This window comes from Pempheris klunzingeri, chromosome 24 (assembly GCF_042242105.1).
Source record: "Pempheris klunzingeri isolate RE-2024b chromosome 24, fPemKlu1.hap1, whole genome shotgun sequence".
NCBI lineage: Eukaryota > Metazoa > Chordata > Actinopteri > Acropomatiformes > Pempheridae > Pempheris > Pempheris klunzingeri.
The window spans coordinates 6,298,899-6,324,741 of record NC_092035.1 but is presented as its reverse complement, the minus strand read 5'-3'; the positions used below and the strand labels follow the sequence as shown (position 1 = coordinate 6,324,741).

Here is a 25,843-nt window from a genome sequence, read left to right as displayed (position 1 = left end):
CAATAATAATAGATAAACACCTTATTATAGTTCTATTTTCACTGTGTGACTACTGTGTAGAATTATAAGAATACCACATAGATCATATTTAATTGATTACTTAGCACAATTAATTAACCCAGCATAAATAACAGCTACCTGCATATGCGAGAACTATGATATTATAAGAGTATCACACATAAAAGTATCTTACAAATTGCAAACAGCTCAATCAGTGTGATGTATCTTCTTCTGTGTTTTATTTTTATTATTTTTCTATATTGGATTTGACTTACTATGTATTGGGACATACTAAATCTTGGGTATGGATATTATTTGACTCCTCCTGAGATGTTAATCTTCATTTATTCTTCTATCCATCATGTATTGGTTCAAGTTTGGGGACCTTGTGTAACATAGCTCCATGGTTCCAACACTGCTCTACCCAACTTCAACATGAGCGGAGGTGTAATTAACCAGAATAAGTGGCCTTAAAGTCATTCAGAAAAAAAAGAAGGGACCCCCATTAAACTCTCAAAGCAGGAATATTCTGATACCTTGAAGTTGGAACTGACAAAACCTGTTTACCTCACATTTACCTCAAGAAGACAGTTAGTCTTGTACTAATTATTTTAAACTAATATTGACTCCTTTCCTTCTCTGCCACTGATGCTTGCATTTCCAATCGTTTGCACTACTGAAACATTTGAATGCCGCCTGCACAGAGCTAAAATAAAGTGAATGGACTGAAGGTGTTGGGAGGGATTCTGGTTTTGCGCTGACTTTCATAAAGTCAAACCCAGCTTTGTCCCACAGACCAAACATGGTCAAACATGGGCAACAAACACACACTCCAGCCTGATGCAGGACCCTCAGACTACAGTCCTGTATAAAGGCTAGAAATAGCATTTGGAGATGTTACCTGGGGTTATAAGAAACGTTGATGAGCATTCAACACTGTTTTCTTTCATTTTTTTTTAGATCAAATGATCAATTGATGATGAAAATAATGTTGACCTGCAGCCCTGCCCTATTCCCCCTGACTTTACCTTTCAAAAGCACATTAGTTAATTCAAACAAGAGATATTCAGACATTTAGTATCTTGCATGTGCCTTTCAAATTCCACACCTTCAGTTTGTAACGCAGAATTCAGAAATGTGTCGTTTACAAGCTGTGATACCTGACATCACTATGACATCATCAGGGTTATTTTCCTTAGAAGCTCCTTTAGATCCATGGAGGACATCGTAGAAGTGTTTTCACAGGATCAGCAGTGCTCCTTATGACCAGTAAATTGATTTAAACTACTGAATATCCACCAGCCCCAATTCTACTTTCAAGGCAGAACCAATTTTGTTAATTAAATTAACATAAAAACACATTTTTAAAAAAGAAATCTCATTGGTTTCCATATTGCAACCCAAAGAGCTATTGTCAAATAACATAATGCAACAATACAGTTGTATGTAGCACCAACTTATCAGTGTTGAACAATGTTAATTCTGAGTCTTCAGTGACTGGAGACCTGACTTGGATTTACCTCAAAAGGCTTAAAAACTGTTCTGGCAGTTATTATCTGCAGGATGATAGCATTAAGCAATCCATTCCTCTTTAAAAGCACTTCTGTTCTGCCATTCTAAAGAGTCTGTCATACTAAAGCACAGCATGGCAGAAATGGCACAGAAAACGCTGTCATTCCCAAGTTCCTCTACCCTCAGAAAAGATAGTAGGCTTTGTGAAAAGCTCTGCTGTGCAGGTGCATCAGAAAGGGAAGACAGAAAAGAAAACAAACACGTTTTTGTGTGTTTACACAGCTTGCAGGAATCTTGATATAGCCAGGGGTTGGAGTTTACCCGTCATGTGGAGCAAAACTCAGCCTGTGAAAACATGATGGCTTTGGTGGCTCTTAAAGAGTTTTGACGAGTCTAAGACAACAACCTCAGTCATAGTGATGTCATCAGTGTTAGTGAAGTTGTATATTTCGTTGTAAATATGATAATAAGATTAATTTTCTTTGTACATTTGTGTTTGTTGCAGGATTCAGATGACCATTTTTTTCTGGCTCCCTCCGTCGAAACCCAGCAACAATGCACTGCGGTTTAGTAAACTGCCAAGCCACAACTTCCATTGGTTCCCAAAGCTGAGGTCAGCTGCGGAGGATCAAAAATTCGGAAAACAGATTACAATATATTCTTAGAATCAAATGCCAAAGGGACAAGGAATCTTTATCTCAGACTGTGTGGCTGCATATGATGACTTTGTCACCCAGCTGAATAGCCAACGTTTGACGTCCTAAAATCATTCAAATCTATGATCTTAAATCTGTGGAAATTCCGGTTTTTACAAGCACTTGCATTTTATATCGAAGTCATAACTAATAAAGTGCAAAGACATTTGCTCTTCAAAAAGGAACGACAAAAGTGCTCAAAAATGGCCACTGCTGCTACCATGGAAGCGGCAGACATCATCATCGTAGCAATCTACTTTATCCTGGTGCTAGCAATCGGTTTATTTGCCATGTGGAAAGCCAGTCGAAGCACAGTGAGCGGCTACTTCCTCGCTGGTCGCTCCATGAACTGGGCGGCCATAGGAGCATCTCTATTCGTCAGCAACATAGGAAGTGAGCATTTCATTGGACTAGCTGGAACAAGTGCTGCCAGTGGGCTTTGTGCGGCTGCATGGGAATTAAATGCTCTACTATTGCTTCAGTTGTTAGGCTGGATGTTTATCCCTGTGTACATTCAGTCTGGCGTCTACACCACGCCAGAGTACCTGTCCAAACGGTTTGGCGGGAGGCGACTCAAGGTGTATTTTGCTTCATTATCTCTAATCCTGTACATCTTCACCAAGTTGTCCGTGGATCTCTATGCTGGAGCCTTGTTCATTCAGGAATCCTTAGGGTGGAACCTCTATCTATCAATCATCTTCCTCATTGCTATGACGGCTCTGCTGACAATTACTGGAGGTCTGGCCACTGTCATCTACACGGATACAGTTCAGGCATTCCTAATGATCGCTGGAGCACTCTGCCTTACAGGCATCAGCCTCGTCAAAGTGGGAGGACTTGAAGGTTTTTATCTATCTCCTGTGTGCACTGAACCATTTATACTATGTAATGAATTAAATTACAATTTACATACTATAACATTTGCTAAACCATGTCCTGCATGTCTTTTTTAAGGGCTGAGGACCAAGTACATGCAGGCTACACCAAACATCACTGCAATCTTGCTGTCTTCACCCAACCTGACGTATTCTGAATCGTGTCACAACCATCTCAACCCGAAACCAAATGCTCTTAAGATCCTTAGAGGCCCGATGGATCCAGACCTGCCTTGGCTTGGTTTCTTACTTGGCCAGACTCCAGCCTCTATTTGGTACATGTCCACGTCTTACAAGTAGACTGACTGTTTTCAGTGAAAGGCTAATGTCAGCATGCTAACAAGCCCAGTGGTTGTAACGAAACCATGTTCCATATTCACCATAGTAGTTTAATGCAGTGTTCTCAAATCCTGGTCTTGGGGGGCAAATGCCTTACATGTTGATTATGTCGTCATCAAGTTCTGCAGACAACTTATAACCAAGCAGGTGTGTATCAGGTGTGTTGAAGCAGTGAAACATCTAAAACATGCAAAGCAGTGGGCCCCCAGAACCAGGTTTGGGACTACTAACATGATACTTTGAAGAGGAGTAGTTGTCTCTACACGTCCCCACTGTGTGTTCCAGGTACTGGTGTGCAGATCAAGTGATTGTCCAGCGGGTTTTGGCAGCGAAGAACATTGCCCATGCGAAAGGTTCTACTATCATGGCTGGCTTCCTGAAAATCCTCCCCATGTTCATCATTGTCATCCCAGGTAGAGCTATGAATTGCCTTTTTAGTGACTTACACTTAAAATCCTGACCGCCGACTCACTGAATCACTAATTTATTTAACAACATGATTCCAGGGATGATTTCCAGGGTCTTCTTTGCTGATGAGTTGGCGTGCATCAGCCCAGAGCACTGCACAGAAGTGTGTGGTTCTGCAGCTGGCTGTAGCAACATGGCTTATCCGCGGCTCGTCATGTCAGTGATGCCCGTCGGCCTCCGTGGCTTGATGATGGCTGTCATGATTGCAGCTCTGATGAGTGACTTGGACTCCATCTTCAACTCAGCGAGCACCATATTCACACTGGATATTTACAAGATGCTACGAAAGCAGGTGTCATCCAGGGAGCTGTTGGTAGTCGGCAGGTTGTTTGTGGTTTTCATGGTGATCATCAGCATTGCGTGGGTGCCAGTCATCATTGAGATGCAAGGAGGCCAGATGTTTTATTACATCCAAGAAGTATCAGATTACCTGACTCCACCCATAGCTGCGATCTTCTTGCTTGGCGTCTTGTGGCATCGCTGCAATGAGAAGGGTGCCTTTTGGGGTGGGATCATAGGGTTTACCCTAGGAGCACTGCGCCTGCTCTTGGCATTTGTTTACCGCGAGCCGCACTGCAACGAGCCTGATACACGGCCATCTTTCATCAAAGATGTTCACTTCATGTATGTGGCAGTTATATTGTTTTGGGTGTCTGCTTTGGTGACTGTGGTTGTGAGCCTCTGCACTCCTCCACCCAAAAAACAACAAATCAGAACCACTACTCTGTGGGGGTTAAACCAGAGAAAGAGGTTGAAACAGCAACAACTCGAGAAAGCTGGAGAAAACATCAATGCTTTGAAGCCTCTAAATCATGCAATCCTAAATGGAGACAGTCTGCTTGATAAAGAAAATTATCGAGACCATCCAAACAAACATAATGGCATTGAGACCAATCATGAAAATGCTCAACCAAGCAATGGGCATGCTATCACAGCAAGTGACACAGAAACCCACTGTCCAATCCAGTATGGTTGCCACTCACTGATCTCTGATCGTAAAATGGTAGAAGAGAGAGAGGCGATAGGAGTGAGGGATGTGGTGGAGGAGGAGCAGGGCCGCTCTGGAGGAGGAGCAGTAGAGGATAGGAGGTGTATGACGGTTATAGAGTGGATCTGTGGCCTCCAGGAGAAGTCGTCCAAATCTCAGGCCATTACAGTCCAGGAACAGGAGAAGATTGTGGATGAGCTTCTCCATGAACCTCCACGAACCAAAATCATCCTGAACATAGGACTGGTGGTGATTTGCTCGCTCGGGTTCTTTCTCTTCATCTATTTCTCCTTATAGGCTCAGTTGATTCCGAGCAATGGGCCACATTTGTCTGTAAGTTACAAGCAGTAGTGGTCTGCAGGTAGTTGTGGTTTTCTCTTAACTTTTAATGATGAAGCATGGTCTCTCAAATTGAAATATGCCACATTTAAAAGGGTTCTTTTTTTTCTTTCTTAATGTTTTCCTTGCAAAATTGGATCAAGAACCTCAACTAGATTTTGACATTTTGATCAGGATTAGGCCTAGGAGCCACCTCTTCAAAAGAGGTTTATTGTTTTTATATAGAATGAATTTGTATGATGAAAACCTGCCTATATACAGTCAGTGCTGGATGGATTACCTGTTAACGTCTCATTTGCCCTGAACAGCCCCAGACTCTTTTTACATAATGCTGGAATGGAATAATCCCTTTTTTTCATCATACAGCAGCAAGAATTATTCAGAACGGGCACTTTTGCGCATGGCGGCATATCAGTGATAACTTCATTAATTATTGATTGTTATTATCCCATCAGGGTGACAGGATCTAATTGTAAATGACATTCTGTACTTTTTTTTACACATCTTTTAGGCTCCATCAAATCCATGTGGACTTTTTCTTTTCTTTTCTTTTGCTGTAAGTAAAAATCTAAACACTGCATGTGACTCGTGTCATCCTCCTTCACTAATCAGCAAATTGATACACGTTGACTGTGGCTATCGGTTTGAAGCATTGCTGTTATGGTCAGCTCTGTGAGCTTGCACATAACAACATTCTGGCTCTGGCCCACTTAATCCCTGGTTGGCGCCTGTGCTTCATACCAAATAGAGTTTGGCATGATTGTAGATTTCTCTGGAAAAGGTGCTTGTGTTGTTTCGGATTTGTTTTGTCTATGAGATTTCAGACACAAGATTTTAAATTCAATTAGTAGAGAATGCACCAGAGTTTATAATGTGATATTTACTATCGGAGTATTGCAATAGAAGAGCTTTTTAAAAATATTTTATACTACCCACTGTTGTGTACAGACCATTGTGTGAAACACAAGACTTTTTTCAGGAGATTATTATTGATATGTTATTGAAGAATAAAATATGGTATTTTGCCTTCACAACAAAAAAAACCAATTATTTCACGTTATTCTTTCACGACGTGTATGGATAAAAGTTTGTCCCTTCTGTGTCCATACGAGCATTTTAACATGTACTTTTTGGAGGATTGTCTTGCTGGTAAACCTGAGTTGTAAGATGGTGATTATGAATGGAACTGTGTTTTCTACTGAACTGTATCTTATCTAAATCTGAAAGTCCATCATTCAAGGAAACTAAACACGATGGTGCATGATATTGCAATTTAGTTACATGACTCATATATTCATATATTAGTAACCCACAGTGGGAAGTGCTCAAAGTGTTGTAAGCTACACACACGCATGTTTTGGTTTAAAAAATGTTATGAACGTAATTGTGGATTGTGGTGCTTTTGTGTTGTTTTGTATGAAACGATGTTAAGCTTGATTTCAGATGGACTCAGAATGGCTCCTCGAGATTAAGTCAAGCCAAATAACTTGAGTGGTATTTTTCAATGTGGAGGATTTTCTCAGGAATAAAGGGGTGCCGGTTCTAACTCGTCTCCCCACATCTGACTGTTCTCACACTATTGTTTTCACAATAAAAAATGGAACTACCAAGACATGTGTCCTTTCATTGTCAATGTATATCTTGATATCTTAGAGGTTTTATAATGTCACTGGAGTGATGCAGAGTGTGGGATTTGCTACGAAAGTCAGTTTTGAAGATGTCATGAGCTGAGAAATATGCACTTGCCATCTTTTTTCATATTGTCTATTGGTAATCACTGATCATTCTGGCTCCACCAGGATCTGTAAATGAAGGCTGTTGTAGGCTATGTTAACAGTAAGTGGTGTTCAGAAACTACAAGCTACTCCCAGCTTGTGGACTGTCTTTGAACTGTGCTTGATACTATGAGGTTTTGAATTATAATGACAGCTTGCATTAAGTGGGAAAGTACTTTTTTTTAGTGCTAATAAGCAAATGTTAACATACTAACATAGTAAACTAAGATTTTTGAAAATAATAAACATTATTTAGCCAAAAGTCAGCATGTCATAGTTGTCATTGTGTCATGTCCAAAAGGTATGGAGACTCACAAGAGACAGATTTAATGAGAATGTTCAATATCAAGCTAAAGTATTGATTATAACCATACAGAATGTTCGATTTTCATTCACTGAAGAGTGTGACCTCATCAGTCTTCTGCATGGAGCAGCTGGCCTCCATACCTAGCGGGCTATATATTGTTCTATGAGTTTATCGCACCAAAATATTCTTATTCTAAAATTTAAATTTCACCAGACGTGATGACAAGTGGCCATGCTATGAACACAATGATTTAATCTGGGTGATTACTGTAAGTAAATGGTAAATGGTCTGTATTTGTAGACCAGTACTCAAAGCACACATTCACACACTGAAGCTGCTTCAGGAGCAAGTTGGGGTTCAGTGTCTTGCCCGAGGACACCGGGGATCGAACCGTCGAGCTTCTATTCTATTCGATTCTATTCAGGGGGTTGAATAATTTGGAGAAAGCACCTGTAATATTAGTTGTGTTGAGCTATTTCAATTGTTCTTGTTTGAGTTGTTAATTGAACACAGCTGAAACTTTTTAATTTTAATTTGCAATGGGGGTTAATTAATTTGGATTGCAGCTGCATGTGAAGCGTATTTCACACACTACTAATAAAAAGCAGCACGACAAGCAATCATTAATTCACATCCTCTGCTCGAGTGGAAAGTTACAGACTTAGAAGTGGAAAGTTACTGGGTATAGACATCCCACACAAGCTCATGGCAAACAAAACAATAAGTTTTTTCTTTGCCTCTTTGGTCTCTAGGAGATTACATACCTTATTGTACAAGCTGCTACACCATTAAGGTTGAATCAAACAAGACTTTCAAACTGAATGAAGGTACAAAAGTATTTTTGCTTGTGTTAAAATAAGAAAGTAAATTCATTTGGTTGAACTAATCAATTTTAAGCCAGTTGATTATGTGAAAGTCTTGAACTTTAGCAGCTGTGAACAGCTTTTCTTTGGTTGCTGGTTGTTGCAATGAGGCTCTAGATGTTGCCAAAACCAGTGGTCGATGTGTTCATGTCAACAAATAATGGTGAGCAGTGTATGCTGCATTCAGTCTGAGCAAGCCACTGTTTTGTGTGTGTGCGCATGTGTGTGTGTGGATACTCAGAATCCATGCCGTGTTTAATTTGGGTAAACTATCACCCACCAACCAATATGCTGACTGAGACAGTTGTTGACACGAAAGCCAAAAATACAAATGTTGCATGTGCATCATGGAAAACTGTGACTGAAAGAGTGACAAGTCAAGTTAAAGTTAGAGTGTGAGTTGTAGATGTGTCAGTAAAACCACCAAATATGGAAGAAAAAAAAAACACCACCACCTCGACATGAGGGAAGTTTGCCCGCTTGAATGAATAAAAAAGAATCAGCAGAGGCTGAAATAATCTGATTTTAAGTCCCCTCATTTTGTTGAGGTCTCCCCCAAGCCACAACGTGGTATTAATCTATATGTATCGTATGTGAATATAAATTTGGTCTTATGGACACATGTGAAAGTGGGCCGGATCAGAATGAACTTTGAGAGGGAAAAATTGTGAATCTGATACCTACCTATATGTTGGTGCACAGTGATTTTGTCTTGTCCCACCCCAGTGTCTTTAGCACATGCACATAAATGCATCATTTTATTATACTGTTCTAATTTCCTCATAATTCTGCTGTAACTCAAGGAAAAGATTCATTCATTCATTCATTCATTACACTGTTCATTTATTTTTGGAAACAACATGAATAGTATGCTTTCTTATAGACAAAGTTTATATTTTTGCATGTTCTTATGTGTTTTTACTCAGGTTAAACTCTGATTGAAATGTAAAAGGTTATGATGTTAGCGACCCCATTTCACACCCACAAACACAACCTTAATGTGCATATCCTTGATAATAATCTTAAAGCTTGCAATGCAAGATAAAGCTACTGATTCAATTTGAAAATTGACACAAGAGGGTTGTCAACACATATCAAATTCGCTCACTTACACTTGATGTGTGACATATTCTAGCATTCTTTAAAAAAACAAGCATGATTACAGTAAAAATAAATTGATTCTGTTTGCTGATAATCGGTTCAGTTCATTAATTGAAATATAAAACATGACCCTCATGACATTTGTATGTATCGTTTCTACATTGTGCACATTGTCTGTCATTGAACAGTTCAGTTAAATTTAATTTACTTTATTGGCATGAACAAATGTTGTATACATATGTGTACATACAAACATGCATTAAATATATAGGTATCGCATACATATACATATATATGCACATATACACGTACATACACACACACACACATGTGGATGAAAGTGTACAATGCAGTAGATGTGTGTATTGAAATTCTCATATCACAACTGAGCTGAACTGACTGCACAAACTTTGTAATATTTTTAGAGGCAAATGAAAGATGCTAAGGAGACAACTAACAACGCTGAGCTGTGGTAAATAACACTGTTTTTGCTGTAACGTCGATATCGCGATAAACTATGATAAAAGTCTCGCGGTGTCTGGATTAATAGCAGTTCAGACGTATCGATCAAGCTAGCCTGCATTAGCCAGCGGCAGTCCGGAAGTAGGAAAATTGAGTTGCACCTGAAATAAAAGATTGAAATATTTTTTATTTATCTATTATTCCTAAACCTTTCTGTCACATTTGCTATGATTTGGCACATATAGAAACAAATATTTTCATTTAATATGGCAATTTTTACATGGACTAGTATTTATCAACCTTTATTTTGGCATTTACCGGATGTTTTTTTCTGCGTTATTCAGATTCTCTTGACTAGTGCATGACGACTTTATCTCAGCTTCAGCTGAAGAGCAAGCCGACATCAGTTGAGTTTGCACGAAGTACCACCTTTGTAGCAAAAATATAGGAATTTATCATCACGTAAAATCAACAATAGCATTGTACAAAGTTACCTGTAACCGTTAAGCTAATGAAATAACTGCCACCTGGTGTAACTACAGCAACGAGATAAAGACAAAGAAGAAATAACACTACATCAAACCGGCAAACAAAGAGGTCCTTCTTTCAACGACATCATTTTTCCTCCATATTCTATAGTTATGAGTCATGTGGCCGTCGAAAATGTCCACGGTCTAGAGCAGCAGGTAAGCAGTAACCGCTTAATGTGTCTTGCGCCGTCAGTTGGTGAAAAGTGCTTTAACTGCAGGGGTGATGTTAGCTTACCGGCTAGCCTAAAGCACCGCAAACTAGATGCTATCGTGCTAGCTAGCGTTGGGTGCGCTTCATTTCGATATTCACGTGACCCAGAGCGGCTGCGGAGTGGGGAGCGAAGCATACGACGCGGATTCGTGTTTTGCTTCTTTGGCCTGTCCACTGATATCTTAAAGATATGTATGTTAGATTAGAGTCTTATAAAATTATTTAAGGAGTCGGCAATCCTATTGTTTGATTGTCTTACTGTGATATTCGAGGACACGCAGCTAGCCAAATGACCAATTACGCCTGAGTGGTTCCGTCGGCCTTCCCGTGTGCTCATATGAAACGCACCCATCAGCTATCCTCTTCACTGCGTTTGTCTTACAGCTTGATACCATAATAAAATGGAGGTATGCGGAGACTGGAGCTAGCGGGATTGACGCACAAACAATGCAGCATATGACATTTTAGCTGGCTGTCGTTCACATAATTTGCAGTATGGCTGTTTTCATGCTTGTCTTGTCTGCGTCCCGCTTAAAAATGCTCATTTCTTCTGCGTCACTTGCAACGTAGTCTAGCTGTGTCTGAGTGGACAGACAGTTGGATGGCAACAGAAAAGTACTGTATGTTCTCAATAGATATTTTGGGAAGGTTAAAGTGGTAAAATGTCTGCGAGAGAGATGGATGCACAATATTGCCTTTATTTATTTGAACAAAATGCACATCCTGTTTTGCAGATAGGATGCATATCTAGCAATAGACTTCTGTTTTTATGTCAAAATCAACCCATATTATTATTATTAGCCCAGATCAGTAAGTATTGCTGCAGTGTGTAATAGTTTGCTATGATTTTTTTGTGTCTCAGATCAGCTGTGTGCTGTTGGTTGGCAACATCATTTTGCATTTTGAGGTTCAAACACCCTTCAAACTAGTAGTGCAGAGTTGTCTGATACTGAAATGAAGTCAATCACTTCCTGGAGTCTGTAACCAAGCTTTCACATTGCATATTATGACTGGAAAATGATGTTGTTTGCTCTACTTGTCAAGTAGCGAGCAGGTTTTTGTGTCACCTGCTGCAAGAACAGTCGATCTCTAGCATCGAGCGGGTAGAAAATGATGTTTGTCGTGTGTTTTCCAGCTGGCTGTCCTAGACTTGAGTGCAGCAGACGGACAAGGTGGAGGCCCAAACCGTAAGCAACCAAACATGTTCATGCTCTCTTGCTAATGAATGTGCATAGACGCTCACAACACTGAACATCTTACCTCCACAAGTACTAAACCATAGTCATAAGACTGGGGGTGTCACAAAGACACGAAAAAAGAAAGTCCTCCAGAGAGAATACTTTGGGCAGGACAGAAAAGTTGACCACAAGGAAAACAAGGGAATATTTTCCATTTCCTTTTGTCATAGAAGTATTGTAATGTACTGCAATTTAGTACACGTTAAATGCATTGATGACACAAGAAAGATTAGGTGATGAGTTTGGAAATATACGTTGAATTTCCAAGTTTAGATTCTTCCAATGTTGTTGGACATTGTTTTTCTCTGTCTGCAGGGCGATACATTCCTCCACATTTACGGAACAAAGACGCTTCCCAAAATGGTGTGTAGCATCAAGTTAATGCTGTCCTGTGGAATTTGCTTGTAAACAAACAATAAAGCAGTTTTTTTCTATATTCACCAAAATGCATCGCATTGAATGTATTACATTCCTCAAAAAGCATTTGCCAATATTTTCAGAAAATTCTGCGTTGTTTACATCCACATTAGCCCGGCGGCAGTCACCTTCCTCCGTGCTTTTGGTGTCACGTTGCTAAGTTTCTTACATTACACTACTACCGTCAACTCTTGATCAGGGGAATAGTGTGAAATTGGTGGGAGGATATGAATCAGGTCACCTGTGCGTGTTTGTGTGTTGATATGTGCATGCATAATGCAAACAAAATGGGGAGCCACTTGTACAGGTGTTGCTGAGTAATGCTACCAGTGGTCATAAGCTCCACAGGGTACCGTTATGAACTGCATTTGTCACTTGTGAAAACCACAACTCAAACATTGCCTCCTGTTCAGCAGGAAATGCCTTTGTTGCTGGTCGACAGGGTGGCTACACCATAGCACCTGCAGCCAGCTGTAAGTTTGCCTCTGAACTTTTAATAACTCTGTATTGGTAGCCATCATGCTCTGCATTTTGATATTCCTACGTTTGTTTTGTAGCTTCACTGGTCAGTTTGTTACATCTTTCTCTCATTGAAGTGAGGGAAAGGGTATTAAATAATCTGTGACCCCATTATAAAATTATGTTTTTGTTTTTTGATTATTGTCCTTCTCTCCCTCTGCAGATGGCTGGGACGGGGGGCGCAACAACTTTGTCAATGGCTACCATGACAACCGCATGGCTGGCGGCAACTCGTTTAACCGCGGGCCGCCTCGCATGGAGCGGGGCCGAGGAGGCGTCGGAGGAGGTTACCGCGGCAACAGGGGTGGATCCTTCAACCCCATCAACGCAGCACAAACAATGGCCTTCGCTGGATACGAAAATAAAGGTCGGATTAGTTTTTACTGCACAAAACTTAAAGATCTTGTCTTGTTATGGTTGGAGTGCCTGTCCTGTGTTCTCTTTTAAGGAAAAAGAAATGTAAAATTTATGATTTGAAAATGTTTTTGCAATAATATACAGTCACAAAACTCTCAGATATATGAATTGAAGAGTTTTGTGACTCTTCTATTCAAGTAAATGAATGAATGAAATGAAATAGGAATGAAAGATTAATTTATTTACCCTATATTCATACATGGTAGGTAGGCTAAGCATAGGTGATGTCAAGGAAAGCAGTAACTAGTCATTGAAAATGATACTTGAGTTGCCATGAATTATTTTTTTGATGTTTGCTCTTTATTGATTTTTTATTTATTTATGTATTTAAGGTGACTTTGCAGTTTACAGTAATACCGTGCGTATGAAACCATCTTCTAATGGATCTGTGTTCATTGTCCCGTCAGATGGAGGTGGCTGGAACACTGCCAAAGACACCTATGGCAGTTTTGGCAACAACCGAGGGAAGTCTGCATTCTTCAGTGACAGAGGCAATGCTAACAGGGGGAGGTAAGCAGATGAGACACAGGGACAGACTGAATAGCTGCTGCTACTGGACTAATTTGTTTTTCTTCTATACTCATTTGTCACTGTACTAAAACAACTTCAGCTTAAGTTAACCTCTTGTGAGAGCATAACACAATGTGTGTTATGCTCTCCTGGTGAAAAGGTGGATAAAAAGAGCAGCTATCTAGAGTAGCGTGACTTTTGGAATTCAGAAGACATTGTGGCGGCATCATATGTCACAAATCTCTCATCAACTTTGTCTTTGTCAGGTTTGAGCATGGTGGATTTGGTGGAGGAGGAGGAAACAGCCGCTGGGTGGAGGAGTCCAGAGATGATGGAGACTGGTCCAAACCGACACCACGAAATGAACGCCTTGAACAGTGAGTCTGTGCTTTACTGGTCATGAGAGGTGAACGTTTGGCAAGGAAAGTTGGATGACTTGATACGTTTTGTAGTGAGATCAGGAAATATTATGGAAACCGTTGGCACCAATTATCAGCTTTCTACTGGCAGTGCGCGTCAAGATTTCATTAGACAATTTGCAACTGCCATTGTTGGGGTTTCACTGAGTCTTTAATTACCAAAATTAATTGGCTGGCAACTATTTTGTTTCCTTCTTTTCTCGATGTAAGTGTTATAAAATGATGGCCAAAACCAGACATTTTACCATGGAGACCAAATGAGTAATTGAAAAAAGAACAGCAGTGTGTACGCTGTTTACTATTGTATTTCAACACAGTTATTGTAAATCATTAATAAACTGCATGCATTTTCTGACCATTAGACTAATGTGCACTCTGTTGGTCCTGTTTTGCTCCTGTATAGTGAGTTGTTCTCCGGCAGCAACACTGGGATTAACTTTGAGAAATATGACGACATTCCTGTTGAGGCCACGGGACAGAACTGCCCTCACCACATTGAGAGTGTAAGCTGCTGTTCTTCCCAGGGATCCAACATTATTACATTATATATCACCTGCATGATGACTTTCCTATGCTTTATTTTTTGTAAATGTCTGTGTGTGTCCGGTGTAGTTCCAAGATGTGGACATGGGTGAGATTGTCATGGGTAACATTTCTCTGAGTCGCTACACCAGACCGACCCCTGTCCAGAAATATGCCATTCCTATTGTCAAGTCAAAGCGAGACCTAATGGCCTGTGCACAGACAGGTAGGACACACACACACACACACACACACACACACACACACACACACACACACACACACACACACACACGTATACAGTACAATGCCTCATATTTCCACAAACGTGTTGAGGTAGTATGATGAAACGATGACTGCTGAATGCACGTGAAGATGGATGAGGTTGACTTTGTGTCTGAAGGCTCTGGGAAGACTGCAGCTTTCCTGCTGCCGATTCTCAGCCAGATCTACTCTGATGGACCAGGAGAAGCTCTTAATGCAGCTAAAGCATCAGGACAGGTAAGAAGAAGGTCTTTGAAAATGGATTAAATGCATCAATAGGGGTCAAGCATATGTATCTTTGATTATTTTGGATTATACAAATTGTTTATATAGAGACAAACAACAAAAACCTCACATTTAGACATTTAGATGGAGAACAAGCTTGACATAATCAGCAAATGTTAGATAATAGTAGACAGACTGTCTGTCTGCATTTCCACTGTGCTCCAAAAGACCTGTGAAAATGAGGCAAATCAGTCTACTGACGAATGATGAGAGGAGCAGCAGCGGTTGAGTAAGCCAGAGACCGAAGAGAAGGAGTGGCATTAGCGAGAACAAAGCAGTGAATCAGAGAAATAAAATTGTATTTTCTGATCGTTCCACAGTGTTTAGGTTCTGAAGCACTAACAGATATAGCAGCACCTCGGCGCAACCCTACAGGAAGGTGCTGAATTGCAGATTTACATAGCATAGCCAAAGCGAAGCTTCACCCTGTCTGCTGTCAGGTCTTTGCTCTCTGTGTGTAGCTCAGACTTGCAGCTCTTCATAGATAGAGAGAGGGGTTATCTTTGCATGAGTCTATGCATTGAGTTAACCATGGTTCCGAGCCATCTGAAACCACAGGCTCCCTCCTGTGAATACTTGACTTCACTGAGCTAAACAAAACATCAACTGTTTGGCTGAAACGTTATGTTGTCATTGTATTACAGGAGAATGGAAAGTATGGGCGTCGTAAGCAGTACCCTATTTCACTGGTATTGGCTCCAACCAGAGAACTGGCACTGCAGATTTATGATGAGGCCAGAAAGGTACACACACACACACACACACACACACACACACACATGCATGCACACATTAGCATGAAAGTCTAACAAAATGAGAAACATTTCTCCATGTATGTCTGCAATCTTTTTTGGTTTTCTTTGCAGTTTTCCTACCGCTCCAGGGTGCGTCCCTGTGTTGTGTACGGTGGAGCAGACATTGGCCAGCAGATAAGAGATCTTGAGAGAGGCTGCCACCTACTGGTGGCCACACCAGGACGACTGGTGGACATGATGGAACGGGGCAAGATTGGACTAGACTACTGCAAGTAAGACACAAATAGTTGGGAGTGATGGAGTAATTAATGCTATCATTGGTCTTTTGGAATTTACTTTGTATAATTCCACTCTTCTAAAGGAAGGAGTTAGTGTTGGCTTAATCTCAGCTCCTTTCTGTGTCCTTTTTATTGCAGCTACCTGGTCCTGGATGAGGCAGATCGTATGCTGGACATGGGGTTTGAACCACAGATAAGACGCATTGTCGAACAGGACACCATGCCACATAAAGGCATCCGACAAACCATGATGTTCAGCGCAACGTTTCCTAAAGAGATCCAGGTATATTTGCAGTACACTAAAAAAAATGTGTAGAAAACTTTTTTTATTCTTTATTTATAAGCACATTCTCTGCTGCTCTTTCAGATCCTGGCCAGGGATTTCCTGGAGGAGTACATCTTCCTTGCAGTGGGCAGAGTTGGTTCCACCTCAGAGAACATCACCCAGAAAGTGGTGTGGGTGGAGGAGAGCGATAAGAGGTCTTTCCTCCTGGACCTGCTCAGTGCTACAGGTGAGACAGTCACATCGCAATAACAACTCTTAACCATCAGATAAGTCGTATCACCGCAGGTCTAGGATACATAAAAACTAGACAGTAACCTGAATTGATTCTTCTACATCGGCTTAGAGCTAATTGCTAACACATAAAAGCGCGCAGTGCTGTTTTATTCCCGTTTTGCTGTTATCATATTGTCCCCTCCCATCTTAGCCTGTGTCTCTCTTTGGTATATCAATATATATATATATATATATATCAACTGGTATATCCTACTGGCTATTAAGTGCAGTTTACATGTTGGTGGTTTGATGTGGTTTTATCCCAAGTAATCCCCAGCGATGTACAGGACAATACTGGAGACAACATAGAGAAACCTGGTAAGATCCGTATTGGTCAAACTTGTATCTGTCTTTATATATTTTAGATTACTTTGCCTGCCCTTATTTTTCTCTGTGGACAGAGAAGTCTTTGTTTATTCAGTTATTTTTGGTTTTGAGTATCATTTCACAGGTCAGGTTTGCTGAGCTTACATCGAACATCAGTTGTGTTTCCTTTTTTTTATTTTTGTGGCATCTTCATGTACAGTATGTTGTTGTGTCTTCACGTCAGACTCAAAGCCTCGATAGAGAGAGTCTGGTTATGTTGTAGTCAATGCAACAATGACCAAACTTTTTCCATCAGTGGCTCTAGTCGCACAACGCAGTCCTGCAGATGCTGTCAGCAGTTTTTTCTTGTGATTATTTTTCGTTTTTAATCCACACTGCACTCCCCACTGCCTGTTTCCCTCTTCTGTTCATGGAAAAACATGTAATGTGATGTAAACTATTTAAATTCAAGGTGCATGTTACTAAGTGTCAAATGTATCAATTGTCAAATTGGGGATTGGGAAAAGGGATTTTTGTGTTAGCCAGCTGCAGGAATCCAGATGTCATCGAGCTTAAGCTCTATTATATATAATATTGTGTTTTGTATTAAAAACTCTGACATCGATGTTTTGTTGAGTATAAAATTGGTTGGTTTCAAGTGCGGTTCGTTTACAGATGCAAAGAGGGACATTGCTATGTGTAGTACCACAATCCATTAGTTTTAAGTCAGATCAACAACATGAGAAGTCAGAAACAAAGGTTTGAGGACATGTGGTGTGGTTATCTCTTCAGTTCAGAGCAAGATACCTCAGCAACAAAAGACCAGCTCATGTGCGTTCAATTCTTTTCCTTTCTCCAAAAACGGAATTGCCATGGTTTTGGTGACCCCTGAGTTTTATATTAGTGCTATTTGAAAGAAAAAAAATTAAACCCCCCGACCTCATTCATAAAACCCAATCACTACAGCTTTGCGGTATTCAGTGTCTGAGGTTTGAAACCCTGCAGCTACATTATTCTCAGCAAGATAAAAGTTTGTTGTGTTCTGCTACCACCCAACACTCGTCTGCTCACGTGTAATGGTTCACCTTGGGTGTCTTTTCTCTTGATATATCAGGGAAAGATTCCCTGACTCTGGTTTTTGTGGAGACCAAGAAAGGCGCAGACGCCTTGGAGGACTTCCTGTATCGGGAGGGCTACGCCTGCACCAGTATCCATGGCGACCGCTCCCAGAGAGACCGAGAGGAGGCCCTGAACCAGTTCAGATCAGGAAAATGCCCCATTCTTGTGGCCACAGCGGTCAGTAAGAATAAAATTTTAGACTCACTGTTAACATTTCTTCATGAAATTGAAAAATTGCAGCAAATATTAATTGACAGATACCATTCTTGGTACTATTATTTGGTGAATAGTATCACCGATTAATGTTTCTGCTGTTTTTGTACATACTCAGGTAGCAGCTCGGGGTCTGGATATCTCCAACGTGAAACATGTTATTAACTTTGACCTGCCCAGCGACATTGAGGAGTATGTCCATCGCATTGGACGTACAGGACGTGTTGGAAACCTGGGTAAGACTATACCTAATGCCAGTCAATGGTATTAACCACACGTCATGTGTGGTACATAACAGGAAGCCCCACATAAACCTCATAAAACTGTGATTTACTTCTTCTACTATTACTATTTTACCTGAAGGACTTGCCACATCGTTCTTCAATGATAAAAATGGGAACATCACCAAGGACCTGCTGGACATCCTGGTAGAGGCCAAACAGGAAGTTCCCTCATGGCTTGAGAGCCTGGCCTATGAACACCAGCATAAGAGCAGCAACAGAGGACGCTCTAAGAGGTATACATACTAGGCATGAGTCATAACCTGCCAATATTTGAATCGTCATTGAATTACAAAAAAGTGGAATAGTTTATACGACTTTCGTTCTGTTTTAGAAAAGCATTAGCTTGGCCCAAGGCATTGATATGAATATCCAAGAATGTTTGAGTAGTTCACAGTGATATCGAATAGTATTTTTGCTTGAAATGTGAGTCCCTAATACACACCTAATGTATGTAAATGTGTTTTCAATGAATGTTAATGCCACTGAAAGCTCTTAATACATTAATGTGTAGTCTAAATGCAGAGTGAAGTTCTCTTTGTATTTGTTTCGAGTGATTTATGTGATTTTACCACCAGGTTCTCTGGTGGTTTTGGAGCACGTGATTATCGCCAGACAGCTGCAGGGGGCACCGCTGGAGGGTTTGGAGGACGTGGAGGTCGCAACCAGGCAGGACATGGAGGAACCCGTGGCTTTGGAGGAGGTGAGAATCTGGTCTAGGGATATAATTAATGTGTTTCTATATGCTATAGTAATTCTACTTGTGGCAAGAATTTTTTACTACAACTGTGTGTGATACAGTGTCACAAAAATCTAGCCACTTAAGCTAGTTTTTCCAGTGGTACAGACCCTGCCTCGAAAGTAGAGACAAGCTTTTGGCTCACAGGAAACACCTTTACCTTGTTAACTTCGATTGTTCTCCTCTCTTTGCTTCCTCTCAGGTGGTTTTAGTAACTTCTACACCAGTGACGGCTATGGAGGCAACTACTCACACTCCCAAGTTGACTGGTGGGGCAACTAGGTTCCTTCCTCCCTCCCTCTTTCACTCACCTCTTTTTTCCTTTAATCACTCATCCTCCTTCCTTTCTTCACACTGGTGTCTGCATCCCATCTGTCTTCTATCCTCCATTAACCCCAAGAGCCCACGTGCATGTTATTAAACTATTTATACTCATTCATGTAGCCCTCCTTCCACCCCTGTGCACTCAGATCTTTTAATTCCTCCTTATATTGTTCTTGTCCTTTTCATAGCCACCTTCATCTCCACAGTCCCCATCTTTTCTTCTTTTGGTTTGATTCCTGGTAAATCCCACCTCTTAAAATAGGCCACATTATAAAGGGATTCTTCAGTTGTAGGTGGTTATTTTCAACACTAGCCACAGATGTACTGGTGATCTTCCAGATAGCAGCATTCTTTGGTTACAGTGAGTACATTTTGAACAGTTTTCCCGCTGTGGCAAGTGTTTGAAGAAGTATAACTAATTAAAAGTTGTAGGTGTTCCTTTTAACCCTCTACGATTAGACGGGCATGTAAGACTTACAGTGAGTTAAGTCCTACAGAACTGCTGTAGAAGACGAGGGAGAGATCCAGTTTTTTTTTTTTTTTTTTTTTTTTTTTTTACTTTAGATTTGTGTTTTGGCTTCATTGTGTTTTCGTCTGCATTCACCCAAAGCCAGCCAGACATCCTGTGCACCTTCACATGTCATCTTTGTATGTAACGCATGGCCATGTTGTAAATCACCGGCCAAAAACTTTTCTAAAATATAGCGCAGAGATAGGCAAGATGTCAAATCTGACCAAAATATGTCGTCATGAGAATTCAAAAATGGGAACTGGCTGAGGCTTCTTCACTGACATGACAGATACTTAAAAGCGGCCACAGAAACGGAGAGTTTTCTTGTTTTTTTTTGTTGTTTTTTTTTAATTTTTAGAACATATTGAAGTACTGATTTACTGAAAGATATCTAACGGAGAGAGAAGGGACAAGGGGCTGGACTAACTGAAACTTCCAGTCAGTGGGACGCCAACAGATGTTGCCCGTTAGCAATGATGATAGCAAACACTCTAGGACTTGTGGTTGTTAAAATGACAACTACAAACAGCATTTTCTTAGTTTGAAACAAAATATAATGGAGGATCATTTGTTTCTGTACTGTGCCTTCAAGAATTTGAACTTTGTCTCTTATTTCTGTTGTTTTTATTGCCATAATACGTAAACTGGCTACAAGTATGGGCCAACTGTGACTAAAAATGTATATTTAATGTTATTATGGGTTTAAACATGTTTTTCTTTATTTCTATTTGGAAGCAAACAAACTAGGCTTGAACTAAATCAAACCTTGGCAAAAAAAACAAAAACTACGATGAGGAAACTCAAAGCAATTCCTTATCTGTCTATTGGAATTCAAATTCGTCTGAAGGTCTCTGATGAGTAGATTCCAAAAAGCATATTACCACTGCAACCACATTATAGATTAATTTGATACACCCTCACTCAAAGTCACTAAAATCGGTCGAATATAAGAAATTGTATTGATTATAAACAAATATCTCTTTGCTTTAGTAGAAGAAGAGATAACAGCAGTGGTTTTATGCTTTTGGGGAACCAAGTCCTACCAGTTGACCTATATGTCACATCTACAGCTCTGGTCTGAGCTTGAGTTTGGGTTTCTCAAAGCTATCTTGTCACTAATTGTTGGGTCACATTATGACAATTGCAGAGCCACTGAGAGAGAATTTGGTGCAGTTGCGATGTCAAAGCAATGCTGGCAAATGGTGTGAAAATTAAAACCATTACATGGCTGCAGTGGCTGTGGCTGTTAAACTAACTCTTAGTGCCACCGCGCTCTTGGGAAACCGACTCCGTCTCCACCACAAACATTGAAACCCTTGTGTGTCAAAACCTTCTCTCAAGGGTATATACAACTAAAAGGCTAAAAGAGTTCAAAATTGTATCGCTCACTCTATCCTGGAGAGTTACATGAAGAGTCTTCTCTAAAATAAGTCATTCCAGTTTATTCGTTAGGTCTTAAAGATATGTCGAGGTCAGGGATAAATTGAAGAATTGTATAATCAAGCCTAACCATTTCACAGCAGGGAGAGCTGGAGCTTTCCAGAGGATTTAATGTCACACCTCCGTAGCACAGGCTGTGGGCAAATGTGATCACACCAGGGCTATCTTGACACATGCCATTTGCAGCCTGGCACTGTTAGCCTCTTTCCCCGCATCAGTTTGTGACAGCTCCTCAGAAAAACACAAATTTTATCACATTGACTCCCCAGAATGCCACATCTCAATTACTATACTTTGACTACTACTTCAGCCTGTCAAATGACACGACATAGCTGATAGCATGGCTAGCATTCTCCCACTTGAGCCCTAATATACCGTAATATAGAGGACAGATAAAGGGTGCTAGTGGCACAACAGAGCCTGAACGCTGGTAAGCCCAACTTGACCCTGCTGTGGAACCAGGCTACAAGTGGTAGTTGACCTGCACCCAGGATGTACATGTTCCATCCCTGATTGAACTCCTAAAAGGAACACCACTGTACGTTTGGGCAGTTCGGTGGTAGAGGTCCGGTTCCCTACTGTTTTAATAGGCAGCAGAATAAGCCACAAAATGCTCTGTTGCTACCTGGTGGGGAAAATTGTTAATTTTCATCAAGGTCTTAATTTGTTTTGTTTACATGAACACCTTTAGTGAAAAAAATAGATAAAATGTAAATAGTTAAATTCTTCAAGACAAAAAGAGAAGAATCTCCACTGACGAATGTGAATCATAAATGAGAACAATTAAATGTGAATTCTAAGCGAAACAGCACTTGATGAGTAGAAAATTGTTTGATCACTCGACTTTGGCAATGTCAGGCAATGTCTTGTGAGCTTAGTTCAGTGGGCAATTTGATCCCAGACAAAACCAACTATTGCTCACAGGGCAGATTCCCTCAAATTGCCCACTGGCTTTGACAAGGCCGGACCAAGACAATAAAACATATGCAAGTGGTGTTGTTTTTTGGTCAAGGAGTTAAAAAAAAAAAAAAAAAAAGCCAAGCAAATAAAACCGTTCTACAGCAGGCTTCGGTTATGTTAGAACTCAGAATTTCTTTCCCTTCATTATGATTTTTAGACTGCGTTTTTTAACACAGATTGTGTTCGCGTCAATCTTCAACTGTATTTCCCTCAAGTAGAGTTGGCTGGGAGGTTCGGGAAACTAGTAGGCTTGAGTTTCAGGCTGAGGAATGCAGACAGCATAAAAACAAACTAGCTTATTAGTGTAAAGACACCAATTTCTTGTGGGAGAATTTCACCTTCTAGTGGTAAAAATTGAGGGGCCAGTTTAAAGTAACAATGCTGCATTCAAGGACAATATTCCAATATTACGGGGAAAAACTAACTCCTCATTTAGGGCAGATACATCACACTGCACCACGTCTGACTGCTCCCCATAGCCACTTCAAAATGAACCAGAAACAGAAACTGAGTTTGCATTTTGTTTTACTTTGGTTAACGTGTGGTTCAACTGATTAGCCGTTATTGTTGCATAAAGCATTGTACTGTCACTATTGTTCAACTTTGAGTCTGATTCAGGCTAAACTAGTATGAGCACCAGTTAAAACATGGATTCAGTTGCTGACCAGATCTGTTTTAAAGTGTCCCGACAGATGATTTTTACCATCTGTTAAATATTTTTGTTCTGTTGCCATGACATTTAGAACCATTTTAATTTCTCCTGCAGCAATGGTGGGTAGCCGCATCGTAGATGTCTTGCGAGAACTGTTCAGCATGAAGGAAATAAAGCAGGAAGATAGAAATCAGTCGGATAAAATTGCAAATGACAATCAATAATGAAGGATTTGCTTTGGTTAAAACTCACTTTACACAACAGCATAACTCTTTAAGTAGCCTTTTTAATAGTGGAAGTTGTGGAAGTTTTCTGAACCAGCTGTCTTGTTGGCACCTATTTGGCAAATTTTATTTGTGTCCTCCGTCGCAGGAGAGGGATCTGCCGAGGCAAACTGAAGGTCATTACCTAGCAGTTGAAGATGCAGTCTTAATTTTGTTACAGATAATTGCTGATGGTTTGAAGCTTATGAATAAATTTGTGCGATATCAGGCACAAAATCTGGAACAACGCAATTCTGATGCCCGACTGAACTGACACTGACAAGCATTTGTTGCATGAATCCATTGCAGTGCCAATCACAAACTTAGTATTCGATAAGTGGAGTCTCTTTGTGTTTTAATGATAACGCCAAGTATGCTAAAACGCTGTTCTTGTTCAAAGGCAAACTTTTAAGAAGGGCCACTTGAATGAATCCCAATCTGTGTGGACATTGCTGTGCCTTCTAATAGCCACTAGGGGGCAGATAGATTCACCGTGACTAAATGAAGGAGCGACTGATTGCAGTGATATAGGAATTACTGCAGTAATACAAGATGCGAGTGAATGCTTGACTGTGCAGATAGGATTTGTTATCCAGCAGGGAGTCGTGGAAGGTGAAACTTCAGTTTACCTCACTTTTCATCTTGTTTGTAGAGTAATCGTGTCAAGTTGTGTTGATCAGAGTACGCACATATATATGCAATGTATGTAGGTCTTTTTCTAGGGCAGGCAGATTATCTGTCAGATGTAATTACTATTGAACTGTATTGGAGCAACACTTAACTCACACTGTGCCCCAAACCCCCATCCCACCTTATGATAAATGCCCTTGGGCGCTGAACCGCTACAGTACGTGCAATAGAGCTCAATTACTTGTGGCGTGCTTTCACTTTGCCATCACCAAGAGATTCTCTACACGAGTTTTGTTACTTCTGTTCTCTGTATGTGCTCCGTTTGGATCAGAGCACAAGTATGATCAGCCCAAAGTCTGAGGTGTGTGTGTGTGTGTGTGTGGTGCCTTGAAAGACTGAAACGTGTTGCTTAGGGCTGGGTATTTCTCAATTGACATGAAAAATCCAAACTATTATACACACAATTTCTTTTATAATAGAAATACAGTAAGAGATAATGACTACTGATGCATGTTTGTTTGTTTCTTCTTGCCCATCAGCCTCATCTGTGCTCTGCTGTACAAATGCTAACATGCTGACAATGTCATTGTCAGCATGTTAGCATGTACAGCCTCACAGAGCTGCTAGCATGGGGTGTCGATGCTCTTGCTGTTTTTTCCCACAGTAGCACAGCTCTATCCGTTCTTAGCAGCTCTGTCTGTGCCACTCTGTGGTGCAGGGTTTAAATGATGCTCAATATATTTTTCTCTATTTAGAATTCTAGCACTTTATTTTTTGGAATATTTTCAAAACTTTTTGATGCCTTAAATTCAAGGGTGATACCCAGCCCTAATGAGAAGTTGGTTACTCTGTATACGGCATTAAGTATGGCGAAAGGCACGGTGACCGTGTCGCCGTGGCAACAGACTCCGCATCACCACGGTAACTAACTTATCAGCAGGAGTGTTTAGATTGTCGGTGAACAATTAATGGTGCTATGCTCCCATTGCTGCGGCCTGCAGGCCCCTCTGTTGTATAGTTTTCAAATCTCACTGAGTTTTACAGAAAATACTTCAATTACTTAGTTTAATGTTCAACTAAAGTCTTCTAAAATACACATCCTTTAAAACCTCTGAGAGGTGTCAAGGAGTGAACGAGAGTGTTTGAAGTGTAGCATAGTCAGGTGTCAAAAAGAGGTTTCTCCTCAGTTAAGTGTGTGTGTGTGTGTGTGTGCTTGCCTGACATGGAAAGGTTCTTCCAGATATGAAGCAGTTTTTTTTTTTTCCTTATGTTATGTTTTTTTCGAGGGGGGGGGGGACCAGGTGCAGTTCTAGTTAACGGCAACCATAGGATTCAGCTGTTTGTACACAGAGTTCTCGAGTCTACTTTCGCTGCTAGTTTGTGTAATTTATCAAGCCTTTAGGGGAAATATTTATTTTTATAAGCTTAATACAAAAGTTGATATTTTACAAAGTGACTTGACCAAAAGACAGTAAACAAAATCACTGGCACTTGAATGTTGAATGTCATTGGTATGAGTGAAAATTTCTATTTTTCTGGGGTAGTGTGAGCTTTTTAATGTTAAAGATGCAACGTGTAGGGATTTCTCTTCGAATATGTCACTTTAATAAGCTGTGATGATGAAACTTAAAAGATCCTGTCACAGTTGTCGGAAGTCCCAATACACACTTCTCTGAATTCAAAGCAACCCAATGCGGCATGCGCATCTTCTCATGTTTCAAACGCACTTCTGATCAGCACATCAACATCTCCAGTAC

General features: G+C 40.5%; 2 protein-coding genes across 4 annotated transcripts; both read left to right on the top strand.

Moving 5' to 3' along the window:
• The first annotated feature begins 2,410 nt into the window (after positions 1 to 2,410).
• On the top strand, positions 2,411 to 6,817 carry LOC139223509 (sodium/myo-inositol cotransporter-like). Its single transcript, XM_070855435.1, has 4 exons — positions 2,411 to 3,050; positions 3,162 to 3,357; positions 3,707 to 3,834; positions 3,928 to 6,817. The coding sequence occupies exons 1-4, from the start codon at positions 2,411 to 2,413 to the stop codon at positions 5,172 to 5,174; spliced, it is 2,211 nt and encodes a 736-aa protein (XP_070711536.1). The 3' UTR covers positions 5,175 to 6,817.
• A 3,303-nt stretch (positions 6,818 to 10,120) lies between these two features.
• On the top strand, positions 10,121 to 20,926 carry LOC139223510 (ATP-dependent RNA helicase DDX3X-like). 3 transcript variants are annotated; one of them, XM_070855437.1, is made up of 19 exons: positions 10,121 to 10,410; positions 11,601 to 11,652; positions 12,019 to 12,066; positions 12,537 to 12,593; positions 12,803 to 13,006; positions 13,464 to 13,566; positions 13,833 to 13,943; positions 14,389 to 14,488; positions 14,598 to 14,733; positions 14,911 to 15,008; positions 15,701 to 15,799; positions 15,923 to 16,083; positions 16,228 to 16,372; positions 16,457 to 16,601; positions 18,069 to 18,250; positions 18,405 to 18,522; positions 18,650 to 18,803; positions 19,146 to 19,270; positions 19,509 to 20,926. In XM_070855437.1, exons 1-19 carry the CDS (start codon positions 10,366 to 10,368, stop codon positions 19,586 to 19,588), a joined length of 2,163 nt encoding a protein of 720 aa, XP_070711538.1. In that variant the 5' UTR covers positions 10,121 to 10,365; the 3' UTR covers positions 19,589 to 20,926. The 3 variants fall into 3 exon arrangements, with proteins under 3 accessions (XP_070711538.1, XP_070711537.1, XP_070711539.1); XM_070855436.1 differs by having other exon boundaries at positions 12,534 to 12,593; XM_070855438.1 differs by lacking the exon at positions 12,019 to 12,066.
• Positions 20,927 to 25,843: the final 4,917 nt, after the last annotated feature.

Coding starts and splice junctions, on each gene's coding strand:
- LOC139223509 (XM_070855435.1), top strand. CDS start 2,411: ATGGCCACTGCTGCTACCATGGAAGCGGCAGACATCATCATCGTAGCA. Junction 3,051..3,161: donor CAAAGTGGGAGGACTTGAAG/GTTTTTATCTAT, acceptor GTCTTTTTTAAG/GGCTGAGGACCAAGTACATG. Junction 3,835..3,927: donor GTTCATCATTGTCATCCCAG/GTAGAGCTATGA, acceptor ACATGATTCCAG/GGATGATTTCCAGGGTCTTC.
- LOC139223510 (XM_070855436.1), top strand. CDS start 10,366: ATGAGTCATGTGGCCGTCGAAAATGTCCACGGTCTAGAGCAGCAG. Junction 14,734..14,910: donor AATGGCCTGTGCACAGACAG/GTAGGACACACA, acceptor TTGTGTCTGAAG/GCTCTGGGAAGACTGCAGCT. Junction 16,084..16,227: donor ATTGGACTAGACTACTGCAA/GTAAGACACAAA, acceptor TTTTTATTGCAG/CTACCTGGTCCTGGATGAGG.